Below are 14,225 nucleotides of genomic sequence, written 5' to 3'. Positions count from 1 at the left end.
CGATGCTCACTCTCTCTACTGTCGGCTTACTGTCCTCAAGTCATGAAGCTTGGTTCAACTATTCCTGCTTGGTTTTTATTGCTCTGAGGCTAACCTTTCCACGTTCTCTGTTTCTCTCTCCCACCCTCTCTTCTTCATCCTTGCTCTCTCTTCCTCCTCCCTCTGCTTCTATCCTCCTTTTCTCTCCACTGCAGAATCGCATGCACGAGTCTCTTATGCTGTTCGATTCCATCTGTAACAACAAATTCTTCATTGACACTTCCATCATTCTCTTCCTCAACAAGAAAGATCTATTTGCTGAAAAGATCAAGAAATCTGCCTTGAGTATCTGTTTCCCTGAGTATACAGGTAAGATGTTGTACCTTTGTAAATGTCAGAATTGGCCAAAACATATTTGCTAGCTGAAAGCCTGCTCTTTAGTCTGCAAAATCGACTTAGTTCTTGACCATGTGATGTTGAAGTGAGTTGACATTGTGGTACACACAACTGAGGGGATTACAAATACTGTATTTAGTATCTCAAAATCAAATTAAATCAAATGTATTTGTCACATACACATGGTTAGCAGATGTTAATACGAGTGTAGCGAAATGCTTGTGCTTCTAGTTCCGACAATGCAGTAATAACCAACGAGTAATCTAACCTAACAATTCCGAAACTACTACCTTATACACACAAGTGTAAAGGGATAAATAATATGTACATAAATATATGAATGAGTGATGGTACAGAACGGCAAAGGCAAGATGCAGTAGATGGTATCATGTACAGTATATACATATGAGATGAGTATGTAGGGTATGTAAACAAAGTGGCATAGTTTAAAGTGGCTAGTGATACATGTATTACATAAAGATGCAGTAGATGATATAGAGTACAGTATATACATATACATATGAGATGAATAATGTAGGGTATGTAAACATTATATTAAGTAGCATTGTTTAAAGTGGCTAGTGGTATATTTGACATCAATTCCCATAATTAAAGTGGCTGGAGTTGAGTCAGTGTGTTGGCAGCAGCCACTCAATGTTAGTGGTGGCTGTTTAACAGTCTGATGGCCTTGAGATAGAAGCTGTTTTTCAGTCTCTCGGTCCCTGCATTGATGCACCTGTACTGACCTCGCCTTCTGGATGATAGCGGGGTGAACAGGCAATGGCTCGGGTGGTTGATGTCCTTGATAATCTTTATGGCCTTCCTGTAACATCGGGTGGTGTAGGTGTCCTGGAGGGCAGGTAGTTTACCCCCGGTGATGCGTTGTGCAGACCTCACTACCCTCTGGAGAGCCTTACGGTTGTGGGCGGAGCAGTTGCCGTACCAGGCGGTGATACAGCCCGACAGGATGCTCTCGTTTGTGCATCTGTAGAAGTTTGTGAGTGCTTTTGGTGACAAGCCGAATTTCTTCAGCCTCTCCTCCCTCCCCTCTCTGACAAGGGGAGATGGTCAACCATAGCCCGAGAGAGAATAAAATCACAGCCACGCTTGAGCAGTCATGGAGAAAGGATGACCAGTGAGAGCTGTCCCCATCTCTGTACGCTTAGGCACAGACAGTCAGACAGACACCATACCATTTCCTTTCCCGGCGTTAGAGAGCTGCCCACAGGGACACATTATTCTGCCTTCCACATCTGACACACACAGCCAAGCCATTGTGACTGTATCCTCATGTTAACTGAAGTCACATGGGTTACCACACCAGAATGTGATTGTAATAGAGCTAATCATTTACATAGGAGAATATAAAACGTATTCAATGGAATTAGTTTAGGCCCTGAAAGTTTTTCCTCTTTCCTGTTGCCTTTCTCTCCGTCCTAACCTCCCTCCCTCCCTCCCTCCCTCCCTCCCTCCCCCTCCCTCCCTCTTTTGTTCCCTCTTTCACGTTCTGCACTGCCTCCCTGCACAGGTCCTAACACCTATGATGATGCAGCTGCCTACATCCAAGCACAATTTGAGAGCAAGAACCGCTCGCCCAATAAGGAGATCTACTGTCACCTGACGTGTGCCACAGATACAGGGAACATCCAGGTGGTGTTTGACGCTGTCACTGACATCATCATCGCCAACAACCTGCGAGGCTGTGGTTTGTACTGAGCCCTGACCGCCCCTCGCCTCACCTCTGGAAATGATTCTAATTGAAAATGCAACTTGGTAAATAATAATAATGATTGTTTTAAAATAGGCATACGTATATATCAATATATATATATATATATATATATATAATGTTTTTAGTTTGACTTCAAAGAGCTGCCAACAGAACTGATTTCTTATAGAAACCCAGCTTTTAAAGTTTTAGAACAAAGTTGAGAACTTGTTTAATGTTTGTTTTCTCCACTTCCCAACTGTGTCTTTTTGTTTTTAACAAAACAACCCTCACTTGTTTTACATAATGTCTTTTTTTTTGTCATTTTTGTATGTTTTTGTTTATCATATGTATATTTATTACATGAATCTCAGTCCATTGTCTGACCTGTATACGTTTGCCTGAGTACGTTACTGTAGTAATGATGTAATGACGCTAAAAAACATTTCTTGCTCTAACAATGGCTATGACAGGTATGATGGTCATGAGTACCACAGTCAAGATCAGTTGAAACAAGCTGATGTGTTTGTGTGTTCCTGTCCTCTTTACTTTCTTATGTACCAGACTTGGTTGTCATGGTAATCCTAGAAATTCTGTTCAGCTATTTGATTGTTGAGATCAACAGAAGCACCCATCTTTTTTCTTTGTTTTATCCAATCCCTTCCTGTCACTCCGGGGGGCCTTTGCCATTGGCTGTGTGGATTTTGGAGCAGAGTCACAGCACGTGACCCCAAGCCTCTAAACCAATCAGATATCTGAAAGCTGCCAACCCCCTGAAAATGACAGGTTTGGAGATGGCCCTAGGAACACTTTGTTACTGTAAGGAATACCTATTAACACTATCATGTAAAGAACCTCTACTTTTTTTATTACCATTGATTCATTTATTTATTTATCGTCTGTCCCACACTCACCACACACCACGTACTCACCACACACCTTGTACTCACCACACACCACGTACTCACCACACACCACGTACTCACCACACACCTTGTACTCACCACACACCACACAGCTTGTACTCATAACAAACCTTGTACTCACCACACACCACGTACTCACCACACACCTTGTACTCACACACACCACACAGCACCACACACCTTGTACTCACCACACACCTTGTACTCACCACACACCACACACCTTGTACTCACCACACACCTTGTACTCACCACACACCACACCTTGTACTCACCACATACCACACACCTTGTACTCACCACACACCTTCCTCTACTTTATCATCCTTATTTTTTTTCTAGCTCCCCCATGGATTTCTTGTTTTGGGTAGTCCACTTGCTTGGTAGTGGTGTCCCTGACACAGATAGCATGATCGACCGTTCAGCCTTTGTATAAAGAGACAGTTAAATGCTTCACATAGAAAATGTTGAGATTTTTTATTTTTTATCCAAAACAAAGGTCAAAGAAAATTGAAAAACCGAAGAAGAAAAAAATCTAAAGACAACAGCATCATAAAGAGACAACCATCTTATGGACTGGGAAGGGCCGAGACGGGAGGGAGTTAGGGAGGCGAACCAACAGCCGTGCTGACCAGTGATGTGGAGATTTGAGGTCAAGGGTCATTGGGCTGTGTGTCTTGGTAGAAATCTGTAGATCCTTGGGATCTTTTCAATGTAGAACTATTCAAAAAAAATCTACAAAAAAGTATGATTATGACAATAAAAACAATAATGAAAAGGACAATGATAATAATTACAATATCAATGATAATGATGCTTCTGTATTATTATTAAAGTATATTTCTTGTGCTTTGTAGCTACAGAACATTTCTTTCTCTCTTTCCATTTAAAGAAAACAGTTGGCAAGGGTTCCCGTGATCCATTCTTGAGCTGTTCTTACTGACTTACCCATGTTTATGAACTGTACTGATTATTTTTGCCTGTTCTCCATGCAGTACAGTGTCTTTACTTAGCCTGACTTATATATATATATAATATAATAGATTTTTATTTTGGAAGAACCACTGTGGAGCACATCCTGCCCCGTTGCTGGGCGGGGTGTCCACACGGCTGTACAGATTCAAGCTCTTTCTTTTATTTTGGGGGAATTGTACTCAAAACCCTTTCCAGGTCTTCATAGAAAATCACAGCTCTCACTTCACACAAAGATTTGGAAAGATGTATCTCTCCTCCCTATCTCCTTTCTTGATTTACATTTTTTTTTAAAGAATACTGTGTATTATTACGCATACCAGTTTGGCATTACCTTTCCTTTGTTCCCCTCCTCTTTTTATTATCCCTGCTTTTTATCCCAGTGAATGCTTTTCTGTGCTGCTTTTTTCTCACTCCTTTTTAGTGAATGGTTGTTCTTTCATGTGGGATGTTCGTGCTGGAATACCAATCGAATGTAGTGTTTACATTAAAACCCACAGTTTTCATGACTACAACTTGGGGCCTTCTGATTCTTATTGTCACTCATAAGTACCACCTTTTCTTCACAGACCTGATATCTTCTGGCTACTGACAAACAGCTAATAAGATATACAAAACCTTGTCAAACTGAACAAGGGAGGAATGTAGGAAACTAACTACCAATCATTCCACAATGTTAAACGAGGTTGGATCTGAATTTTACGTTAGAATGAGTGTGTGATGGTGGCCCATGTTAAGTGCAATATATTTGTAGGCTGAGGAGAGAGGGTGAGAGAGGATGAAATGATCACTTCGCCGCCATCCATTCCCCTGCTTCCTGCCCCGTGCAGGGAGGATGTCCTGCTGCTAGCTGACGTCTCTGCTGGGATGGGAGTAGAGGGAGCTGGTTCAGCCTAGGGGGGGCAGCAACACCTCACACATAGGCTACACGCACTATGCATTACGCTGACTCCCTCACACACACACACACACACACACACACATACATACACACACAATGTGAGCACACACACACACACACCATCCATGAAACTAAAACACAGACTATCCATGAACCCAGAGTTCCCTGGTCATACATGGTAATTTAAAACACATCAACATTCTAGCATTTTTCATGGATGCGCAAAAGAACAAACAGCACGGCAAATCGGAGACATTAAGTATTTAGTGGAATAAGCCAGAGAGACATGACATAAATGGGGCTCAGTTTCTGATTGGGCAGACTGCTGAGGCTGCAAGTTCAGTAGGTTCAGCCATGGCATAGAGAGAGATGGAGAGAGAGCAAATGATGGTGGCTGAGAAGAGGGAGATGGTAGATAGCAAGTGAGCGGGGATGGAGATTGACAGGGTGATTGATTGAGTGATAGATTAAATAGAGGGGTGTGTTGAGTTGCAGTTGAGTGTCTTAATCTGTTGATTAGAGACTTGAGCTTAGACAGTGCAGAGTTAAAGATCATTAATAGTTTTACCAGAAGGCCGTTCATTTTAAACGCTTGACTTCACAAAAATCATCCTGGAACAGTAGATCGCGATCTCAGGCTCCTAAACGGTGTTAGATGATGGTTTGATGATGGTGATGCCAGATAAAGGTGATGCAGCTTGCTGGCCCTGATGTCGTCCTCAGCTCAGTCTCTATGTAGCCTGTGATGCCAGGTGATGGGGTTGGCTTGCTGGCCCTGATGTCGTCCTCAGCTCAGTCTCTATGTAGCCTGTGATGCCAGGTGATGGGGTTGGCTTGCTGGCCCTGATGTCGTCCTCAGCTCAGTCTCTATGTAGCCTGTGATGCCAGGTGATGGGGTTGGCTTGCTGGCCCTGATGTCGTCCTCAGCTCAGTCTCTCTGTAGCCTGGACCTTAAACTCCTCCACAACTAACATGTAGCACCCACTTGGGTGATGCCTCTGCTGCTGCTACAGCGCAAAAAAGCCCACCACACATCAGTCCAGAACAGTAGTCATCCTCACTATGAGCTCTCAGCCATTTTCATAATGCAGTTAGGTCTAATTGATCAAGAAGAGAGATGCATCTTTTAAAAGTCAACCTGCCATCAGTCCTGCAACTCAAATGTGTCGTGCTTAAGAACAGCCCTTAGCCGAGGTTTATTGGCCATATATCACACCCTCTCAGCAGTGTTGCCAACTTAGCGACTTCGTCGCTATATTTAGCGAGTATTCAGACCCCTCTAGCGACACATTTTTTTAAAAATCGACAAGCAACAAATCTAGCGACATTTTCTGGTGTTATTGGAGACTTTCTTCTTACTCTTCTTGACGGCCCCACCCCACCCCCAAAGCACTCACAGGCCCCACCCCACCCCCAAAGCACTCACAGGCGGCGCAGCAGTCAGAGCAGAAGATGTTCACCCCTCCGTGTCCAGACTGAAAATGAATCGCGCATGAAGACGCCGCTGGCGGGATGTAAATGTAAAATGTTCTTTGTCTAAAATAAATCACTGCACAAAAATAAATCACTGCATTTGACTCACACAGCCTCAGTCACTTACTCACCTTATCCACTGTGTGTGTGTGCCTCTCTGTGACATAAGCTAAACATCTGGCTGGCTAACTCATTATGTCTCAGTCTAAACTGTACTCTCAAAAATACAGAAAGGAGTGGGAATCAAACCCTGAATTCAAAGGCTGGTTGAGGCTGTTTATTGGAGATGATACCCGGGCATACTGCCTGTATTGTAAAGATTTCTCCACCAAACTTAGTGATGTAAAAAAAACACATGACAACTCAAAAACATACTCAAAAGGCAAAGCCTTATAACAGTTCCACCCAAAACAAGCTGACATTTATGGTTAAAAAATGGACTCTGCAGAAAAGGCTGAGGCCACCATGGCATTAGCTATCGCTAAACACTGTTCCATGCTGGCATGTGATCACATTGGAGAAGCATGTAGAGCTGCTTTCTCAGACTGCTTTCTCAGTGTTTCTAAGTACCTGGGGGCTGTGATAAGGTACTTTAGTGACACCAAGCAGACAATTGTAACAACATTTCTGGGGCTTGTTGAGTTGGAGGGAGGAGATGCCAAATCTATATAGCCTGTGCTGTTGTGGCTTTCCTCGAGAAGTGTTGTCTTAAAAAAGAGGGACTGACAATGCCTCTGTTATGACAGAGATTAACAATGGGGTCCATAAAGTGCTGAAGGAAGAGTATGGCCTCAAATATCTGGTTCTTATTCACTGTGTGTGCAACACCCTGCAGCTTGCTCATTTGTAGTTCTAAACATATTTAGGGTGTTCTTTACTCACTTTCTGTCTCTCCCACAACCTACAGCGTCCATCACAATTACATGCACATGGCCAATTATGCAAATTAGGTGATGCCGTCATTTAGCAACTTCTAGCGACTTTTAGGACAACCAATAGCTACTTTCCTTACTGAGGAGTTGGCAACATTGCCTCTCAGGCCTTATTGATTAATTATATAACTGATTGTTTGGATCCTGGATGCTGATTGAACAAGCAGCATTCCAAGTGGTGCTGTATTGGCCATCACAGACACCGATGCCTGCTAATAGTTCCATCTGAAAATTATCACTGTGCCTCCATAAGAATATCATGTTCATGTTGCTGTCCAAATAATCTCTTGTATTTATCTGAACTTGCACATTATTTCCAGCCTAGCATTTAGTTTGGTACAGCGGGGGTTAGTTAATATAAACCTCGCTGTCTGCCTGTCTGTAGTACTATACATAGAGTGAACAGTTCCCAGACGAGACAACTTTTTCTGAGCCAGTCGAAATCACGCATCAACGTCATTATCATGGACATATCCAAGTAAATGCCAATAGAAAAAAAAAACTCAAACAAATGAAAATGCGGCTACTGTATTGTCATTCCAGGTTCAATGTTCGAGTTAGCTGAAGTTGGCTAGCTAGCTAGCAAGTGACAAGAATGTTATCTAGGCTGCATAGCAACCATTTTGTTTAGAAAGTCCTTTTGCATAGCAGCTATGCAAAGATAATGAAGAACTGGGTCGCACCTGTAGCAATCTGTAGCAACCTGATTTATATCCGGACTATATCTTCTTGTGGAAGAATTCAATTGTAGGACTTAAATAACGTTTTAATGAAAAACACTATATATACAAAGTATGTGGACACCCCTTCAAATTAGTGGTATCGGCTATTTCAGCCACTCCAGTTGCTGCCAGGTGTCTAAAATCGAGCACACAGCCATGCAATCTCCATAGACAAACATTGGCAGTAGAATGGCTATTGCGTCGGACCGAACAACTAAATTTACCTGTGACTATATTCATGATACAGCACTGCCTCGCGTGCCTTATTGCTGAATTGTGTGATGTGTGAGAAAAAATATTTAATCCATTTTGAATTCAGGCTGGAACAAAACAAAATGTGGAATAAGTCAAGGGGTATGAATACTTTATGAAGGCTCTGTATCTCTGGCCATCTTCCAATGGGTTTAGAGTGTCAAGGTGTGCACGTTTTGGTTTTTGCTCCAATGCTACACAGTTTATTCGAATTGTCCAAGCTTGATGATTAGTTGATTATTTTAATCAGCTGTGTAGTTCTAAGGTAAAAATCTAAATGTGCACCACTTGGGATCCCAAGGACCGAGTTTAAGAAACCCTTTGCTTAGCGTGAGAGACTGTTTTATCACTGTTGGAGAGAGAGAGATAGAGAAAGAGGTGTTTATTGTTCCACGCGATTAAATTGGGGAAGAGACTTGTGGAGGACAACATCTTTGCTGTTGCCTTGTTTCAAAGATGGCACTAGCAGAGGGGTGGGTAGCTTACTGTATATGGGTGCTAAGGTCTGAGCTCTGTGTATCAACTGCACCACCTTCTGGTCAAAAGGGTAGCCTAATGTTGGTTTGTCGCCTTACCTCTCCTGGGAGCCGATTTCGACTTAGGAATTTACACCTTTCCTATGCACACCTTCCCTACGCACTTCTCAGTATTTGGTATTCAGACTTACCTTATTAATTTGCGAAACATGCTCTGCAGGTGTGTCTACCTTGTGTGCTCTGAATACATTTCATTCAACCACTGAAAACCCCCCGAATTGCTGGCCAACAGAGAGAACGGGTTCAGAATGTAAGGAATCAATTAAAGAAAGTCATCTAAATTGTTTCAGCACCATTTGGTAGATTTAAAAATACTTTGATCTTGTAGATTATTTACTGTAGGTTTAGGAATGTATTTATGAATGATAAAAAAAAACAGCGTTGGAGAGCCTTTCAGAAGGAAAGAAAGAAAACAATGGTTTGATTGATTCTTCAACCCATGGTAATGTTTGATGATTAGTGTTTACATAGAATTATAATAGGCAGAATAGTGTATAATAGTGGGCATTACCCTTGTCTATTGCCTGGATTAACTATGGAGCTGTGTGATTACAGCCAAGTATTGTGTCGTGTCGGGTTCAAACTTTTATGGCTTTGTCTGTGCTCCACTCCATAACGATTTCATTAACGGACATGTCTTTTTTTATATTATCAACTGTTACTAATGATCCTCAGCAACAACCACACGGCCGTGACAGCTTTTATAGAGGAAGTCAATTATGGTACTGAAACAATGTAATTAAATGGAATGATTGGCAGTTGAATATGTGTGATTATTGGGCCTACTAACGATCAATACTGATAGTGGATAATATTTCACATGATAGAAACAGGAGACTGCAAGTTAAAATGCCATACAATTTAAATGATGCATAATGGCACAGAATATCATAAACTTTATAGTGGGAAAGTTGCTATGTTGATATGCTTCAGTTTGCTTCCGTATGACTTTTTGTCTCCAGCGACTATAAGGTCAAATGATTTAAAAACAAGTGTCATGTATATATACAATTCCCTTATCCAAACGGATTACTAATTTACCTAGGTCTTATCAATAACTCTTATCAATTTGCAAATTACAGTGCATGGAGAATGGTGAAAAAATGAAGTAGATGCTTTTTCCACTTGGAACCGGTAGGTTCACTATAAATTATTCCAGGTTTCCTTGCGCGTAAAGGTAGTGGAATTATTAGGGAATTAAGTGAAGGTCAGAATACAGCATATCTGTAGATACTCCACCCCAAAGGAATAGTGAGTGGGTGAATAGCATGCTTTTCTCGTGCTTAAATCCAAGATCAGAATACGCATAGAGAGAATAGTGAATAAAAAGGGAATTATGTTCCATGTACGCGTGCTTAACTCGGTGATGAAGTACTGTAGCTACACTACATGGCCAAACGTATGTGGACACCTGCTCGTCGAACATCTCATTCCAAAATGATGGGCATTAATATGGAGTTGGTCCCCCCTTTGCTGCTACAACAACCTCCACTCTTCTGGGAAGGCTTTCCATTAGACATTGGAACATTGCTGCTGGGACTTGCTTCCATTCAGTTACAAGAGCATTAGTGAGGTCGGGCACTGATGTTGGGATATTAGGCCTGGCTTGTTCCAATTCATCCCAAATGTGTTCAATGGGGTTGAGGTCAGGGCTCTGTGCAGGCCAGTCAAGTTCTTCCACACCGATCTCGATAAACCATTTCTGTATGGACCTTGCTATGTGCATGGGGGAATTGTCATGCAGAAACAGGAAAAGGCTTTCCCCAAACTGTTACCAAAAAGTTGAAAATACAGAATCGTCTAGAATATCATCGTATGCTGTAGCGTTAAGATTTCGCTTCATTGGAACTAAGGGGCCTAGCCAGAACCATTAAAAACGGCCCCAGACCATTATTCCTCCTCCACCAAACTTTACAGTTGGCACTATACATCGGAGCAGGGAGCGTTCTCCTGGCATCCGCCAAACACAAATTTGTCCATCTGACTTCCAGATGATGAAGTGTGAATTATCACTCCAGAGAACGTGTTTCCACTGCTCAAGAGTCCAATGGTGGCCAGCTTTACATGGTTGGCATTGTGAGTGGTGATGTTACGCTTGTGTATGGCTGCTTAGCCATGGAAACCCATTTCATGAAGCTCCTGACGAACAGTTCTTGTGCTGATGTTGCTTCCAGAGGCAGATTGGAAATAGGTAGTGAATGTTGCAACCAAGGACAGATGATTTTTACGCACTACCCGATTCAGCACTCGGCGGTCCCATTCTGTGAGCTTGTGTGGCCTACACTTCGCGGTTGAGCCGTTGTTGCTCCTAGACAATTCCATTTCATAATAACAGCACTTACAGTTGACGGGGGCAGCTTTAGCAGGGCAGAAATTTGACGAACTGACTTATTGGAAAGGTGTCATCCTATGACGGTGCCACGTTGAAAGTCACTGAGCTCTTCAGTATAGGCCATTCTACTGCCAATGTTTGTCTATGGAGATTGCAAGGCTATGTGTTTGATTTTATACATGTATCAGCAACGGGTGTGACTGAAATAGCCGAATCCCCTATTTGAAGGTGTGTCCACATACTTTTGGTCATGCAGTGTATGTATATCCTAGATCCTATTCACAAGGGGGAGTTCTCATAGACTGCCATCAAAAAAAGCCTCCATTTCCCACTTCTTTTGGATTATAATTAGATTGTAAGGCTCATATGAATGTCATGCTTAATATAATGTTTGTGTCATCATTGCAAATCAATTGCAATATACTTTTTAAAAAACACTTAAACCAGTTAAATGGCTGTTTGGCTAGCTTATTACCATACTATGTCAATGAGAGTTAGTATATTAACAAAAACACAGTGACATACACTTTTAAAACGTGGAGCATTGCATTTACTCACCTGCACATAACCTACACTCACGTAGACATAGAGTCATAAGACAAAGACACACACACAAACACTATGCGCTCATCTATCAAGACTAGTTTGTGACTGGAAAGGCTGAGACATCTTTGAGCTCAGGGTGGGAGGTGAAAAGTCGATGCAGTATTATCACACAGGTTGGTCCCATAGACGAGACATAACATAGTAATTCCTAACATATCATACAATTGCAAATTCCTAACATATTGTACAAATTGCAATTCGTAACATGTCATACAAATTGTAAATCGTAAAATATCATACAAAATGGATGATGTAGAGCTACAAAATAACACATAGGCTACCATACCAAACATAGAAATATCATACTACTTTGAGTGTCCCGGATTTTCATTTACTTTGCTACATCTATCCCTAAGTTCAGGTTGCATCACATGCTATTTGAGAAAGAGCTGTTCTCTCTGGTTCTTGAGGCTCAATACAGTAGGCTAGGGTTCCCTGGCAGCCACAGATGGTTTTATTTGGTCCCAAACTTTTCCGAGCTTTTAAAAAAAATTTTTTTTACATTTTCATGCTCGTAAAAGACTGTAAAAACAACAGGACATCAGTTCCATGTGATTTTAGTTTTGGGAATCTGTTCCCAAGTATTCACATGCAAAATAGAGACACTTGATCGTATACAAATGTAAGCAAGGTTTGAAATGATTATGTTTTAGTCAAATATTATATCTGTTTGGGCTTCTTGCGGTCAACTAGCAGTCCGCCAGTTATTTGTAATTATCTTCCAGACCCTGACAATCAGCTCAAGAAAAAGTTGTCCGACGGCTGAATCTAGCTGATGATCCCAGCATGCTGTGTCTAAAGGGAACAGTCAGAGTGTGGGGCGAGTGATTTCAGAGTCTCGGAATGCCCCAAAACTCATGTACCTCATTCCCTCATTCCTGTCCATCCGTCCGTCCCCCCGTCCCCCAGCCTTACATCACACACTAACCAACTGGATATTTATAGCACAGCAGAGCTGTCTGCCTGTTGCTAGGAAACCGCCTGCTGCAGAATTCTCAAGCAAGCGGTAACCTTTTTGTCTACAAAGTGAGATGTTCCATGAAAATTGCCACTATTCCAATCATTGTATATTCTCCCGACCCATTTATTTGTCTGTACAGTGTGAATGCATCTGAGCTGTAGGCCTATTTCTCCAAGCCACAGGGCTTTTGCCTCAACATTCTGAACAGTAGTCTACTACATTAAAACAGTTCCTAACACTCACACAAATAAATAGATTTACTGCCCACTAATGGACATGGGTAGTAGTGTTTCCTCTGAAAATGGCATGTCCTGGGAGTCTTCTTAGATAGAAAGCCAGACTGCTGCCTGTAAGACTTCATCTGCTCACATGTTTACATATTTATAGCAAGTCCCCTGTTTGTGTCATACACTATATGGCCAAAAGTATGTGGACACCTGCTCATCAAACATCTCATTCCAAAATTATGGGCATCAATATGGAGTTTGTCCCCACTTTGCTGCTATAACAGCCTCCACTCTTCTGGGAAGGCTTTCCACTAGATGTTGGAACATTGGTGCTGGGACTTACTTACAGTCAGCCACAATTAGTTAGTTTGGGCACTGATGTTGGGCGATTAGGCCTGGCTCGCAGTCGGCGTTCCAATTCATCCCAATGATGTTTGATGGGGTTAAGGTCAGGGCTCTGTGCAGGCCAGTCAAGTTCTTCCACACTGATCTCAACAAACCATTTCTGTATGGACCTTGCTATGTGAACGGGGGCATTGTCATGCTGAAACAGGAAAGGGCCTTCGCCAAAATGTTGCCACAAAGTTGGAAGCACAGAATCAACTTGAATGTAATTGTATGCTGTAGTGTTAAGATTTCGCTTCACTGGTACTAAGGGATGTAGCCAGAACCATGAAAAACAGCCCCAGACCATTATTCCTTCTCTTCCAAACTTTACAGTTGTCACTATGCATTGGGGTAGGTAGTGTTCTACTGGCATCCGTCAAACCCAAATTCGTCCGTTGGACTGCCAGATTGAAGGGTGATTCATCACTCCAGAGAATGCGTTTCCACTGCTCCAGAGTCCAATGGCGGCGAGCTTTACACCACTCCAGCCGACGCTTGGAATTTCGCATGGTGATCTTATACTTGTGTGCGGCTGCTCGGCTATGGAAAACCATTTCATGATGCTCCGAGAAAAATGCATTGTGCTTGCGTTGCTTCCAGATGCAGTTTGGAACTCGGTAGTGAGTGTTGCCACCGAGGACAGGCGATTTGTATGCGTTCCGTGCTTCAGCACTCAGCGGTCCCGATCTGTGAGTTTATGTGGCCTACCACTTCGTGGCTGAGCCGTTGTTGCTCCTAAACGTTTCTACTTCACAATAACAGCACTTACAGTTGACCAAAATTTGACGAACTGACTTGTTGGAAAGGTGGCATCCTATGACGGTGCCACGTTGAAAGTCACAGAGCTCTTCTCTATTCTACTGCCAGTGATTGTCTATGGAGATTGCATGGCTGTGTGCTCAATTTTACACAAGC

The 14,225-nt window shown here is 42.3% G+C and overlaps 1 protein-coding gene across 1 annotated transcript in view; it reads left to right on the top strand.

Moving 5' to 3' along the window:
• Positions 1–2,955, top strand: part of LOC112252347 (guanine nucleotide-binding protein G(o) subunit alpha) — a 180,056-nt gene extending 177,101 nt beyond the window's left edge. The window contains exons 7-8 of the mRNA XM_042323129.1: positions 195–348; positions 1,904–2,955. Coding sequence (XP_042179063.1) covers positions 195–348; positions 1,904–2,091 — 342 coding nt within the window. The 3' untranslated portion in view covers positions 2,092–2,955. The remainder of the gene's footprint in view (positions 1–194; positions 349–1,903) is intronic.
• Positions 2,956–14,225: the final 11,270 nt, after the last annotated feature.

This window comes from Oncorhynchus tshawytscha, linkage group LG06 (assembly GCF_018296145.1).
Source record: "Oncorhynchus tshawytscha isolate Ot180627B linkage group LG06, Otsh_v2.0, whole genome shotgun sequence".
In the NCBI taxonomy this organism is placed as follows: domain Eukaryota; kingdom Metazoa; phylum Chordata; class Actinopteri; order Salmoniformes; family Salmonidae; genus Oncorhynchus; species Oncorhynchus tshawytscha.
The sequence above is the reverse complement of the archived record's forward strand: the minus strand, read 5'-3'. Positions and strand labels throughout refer to the sequence as shown.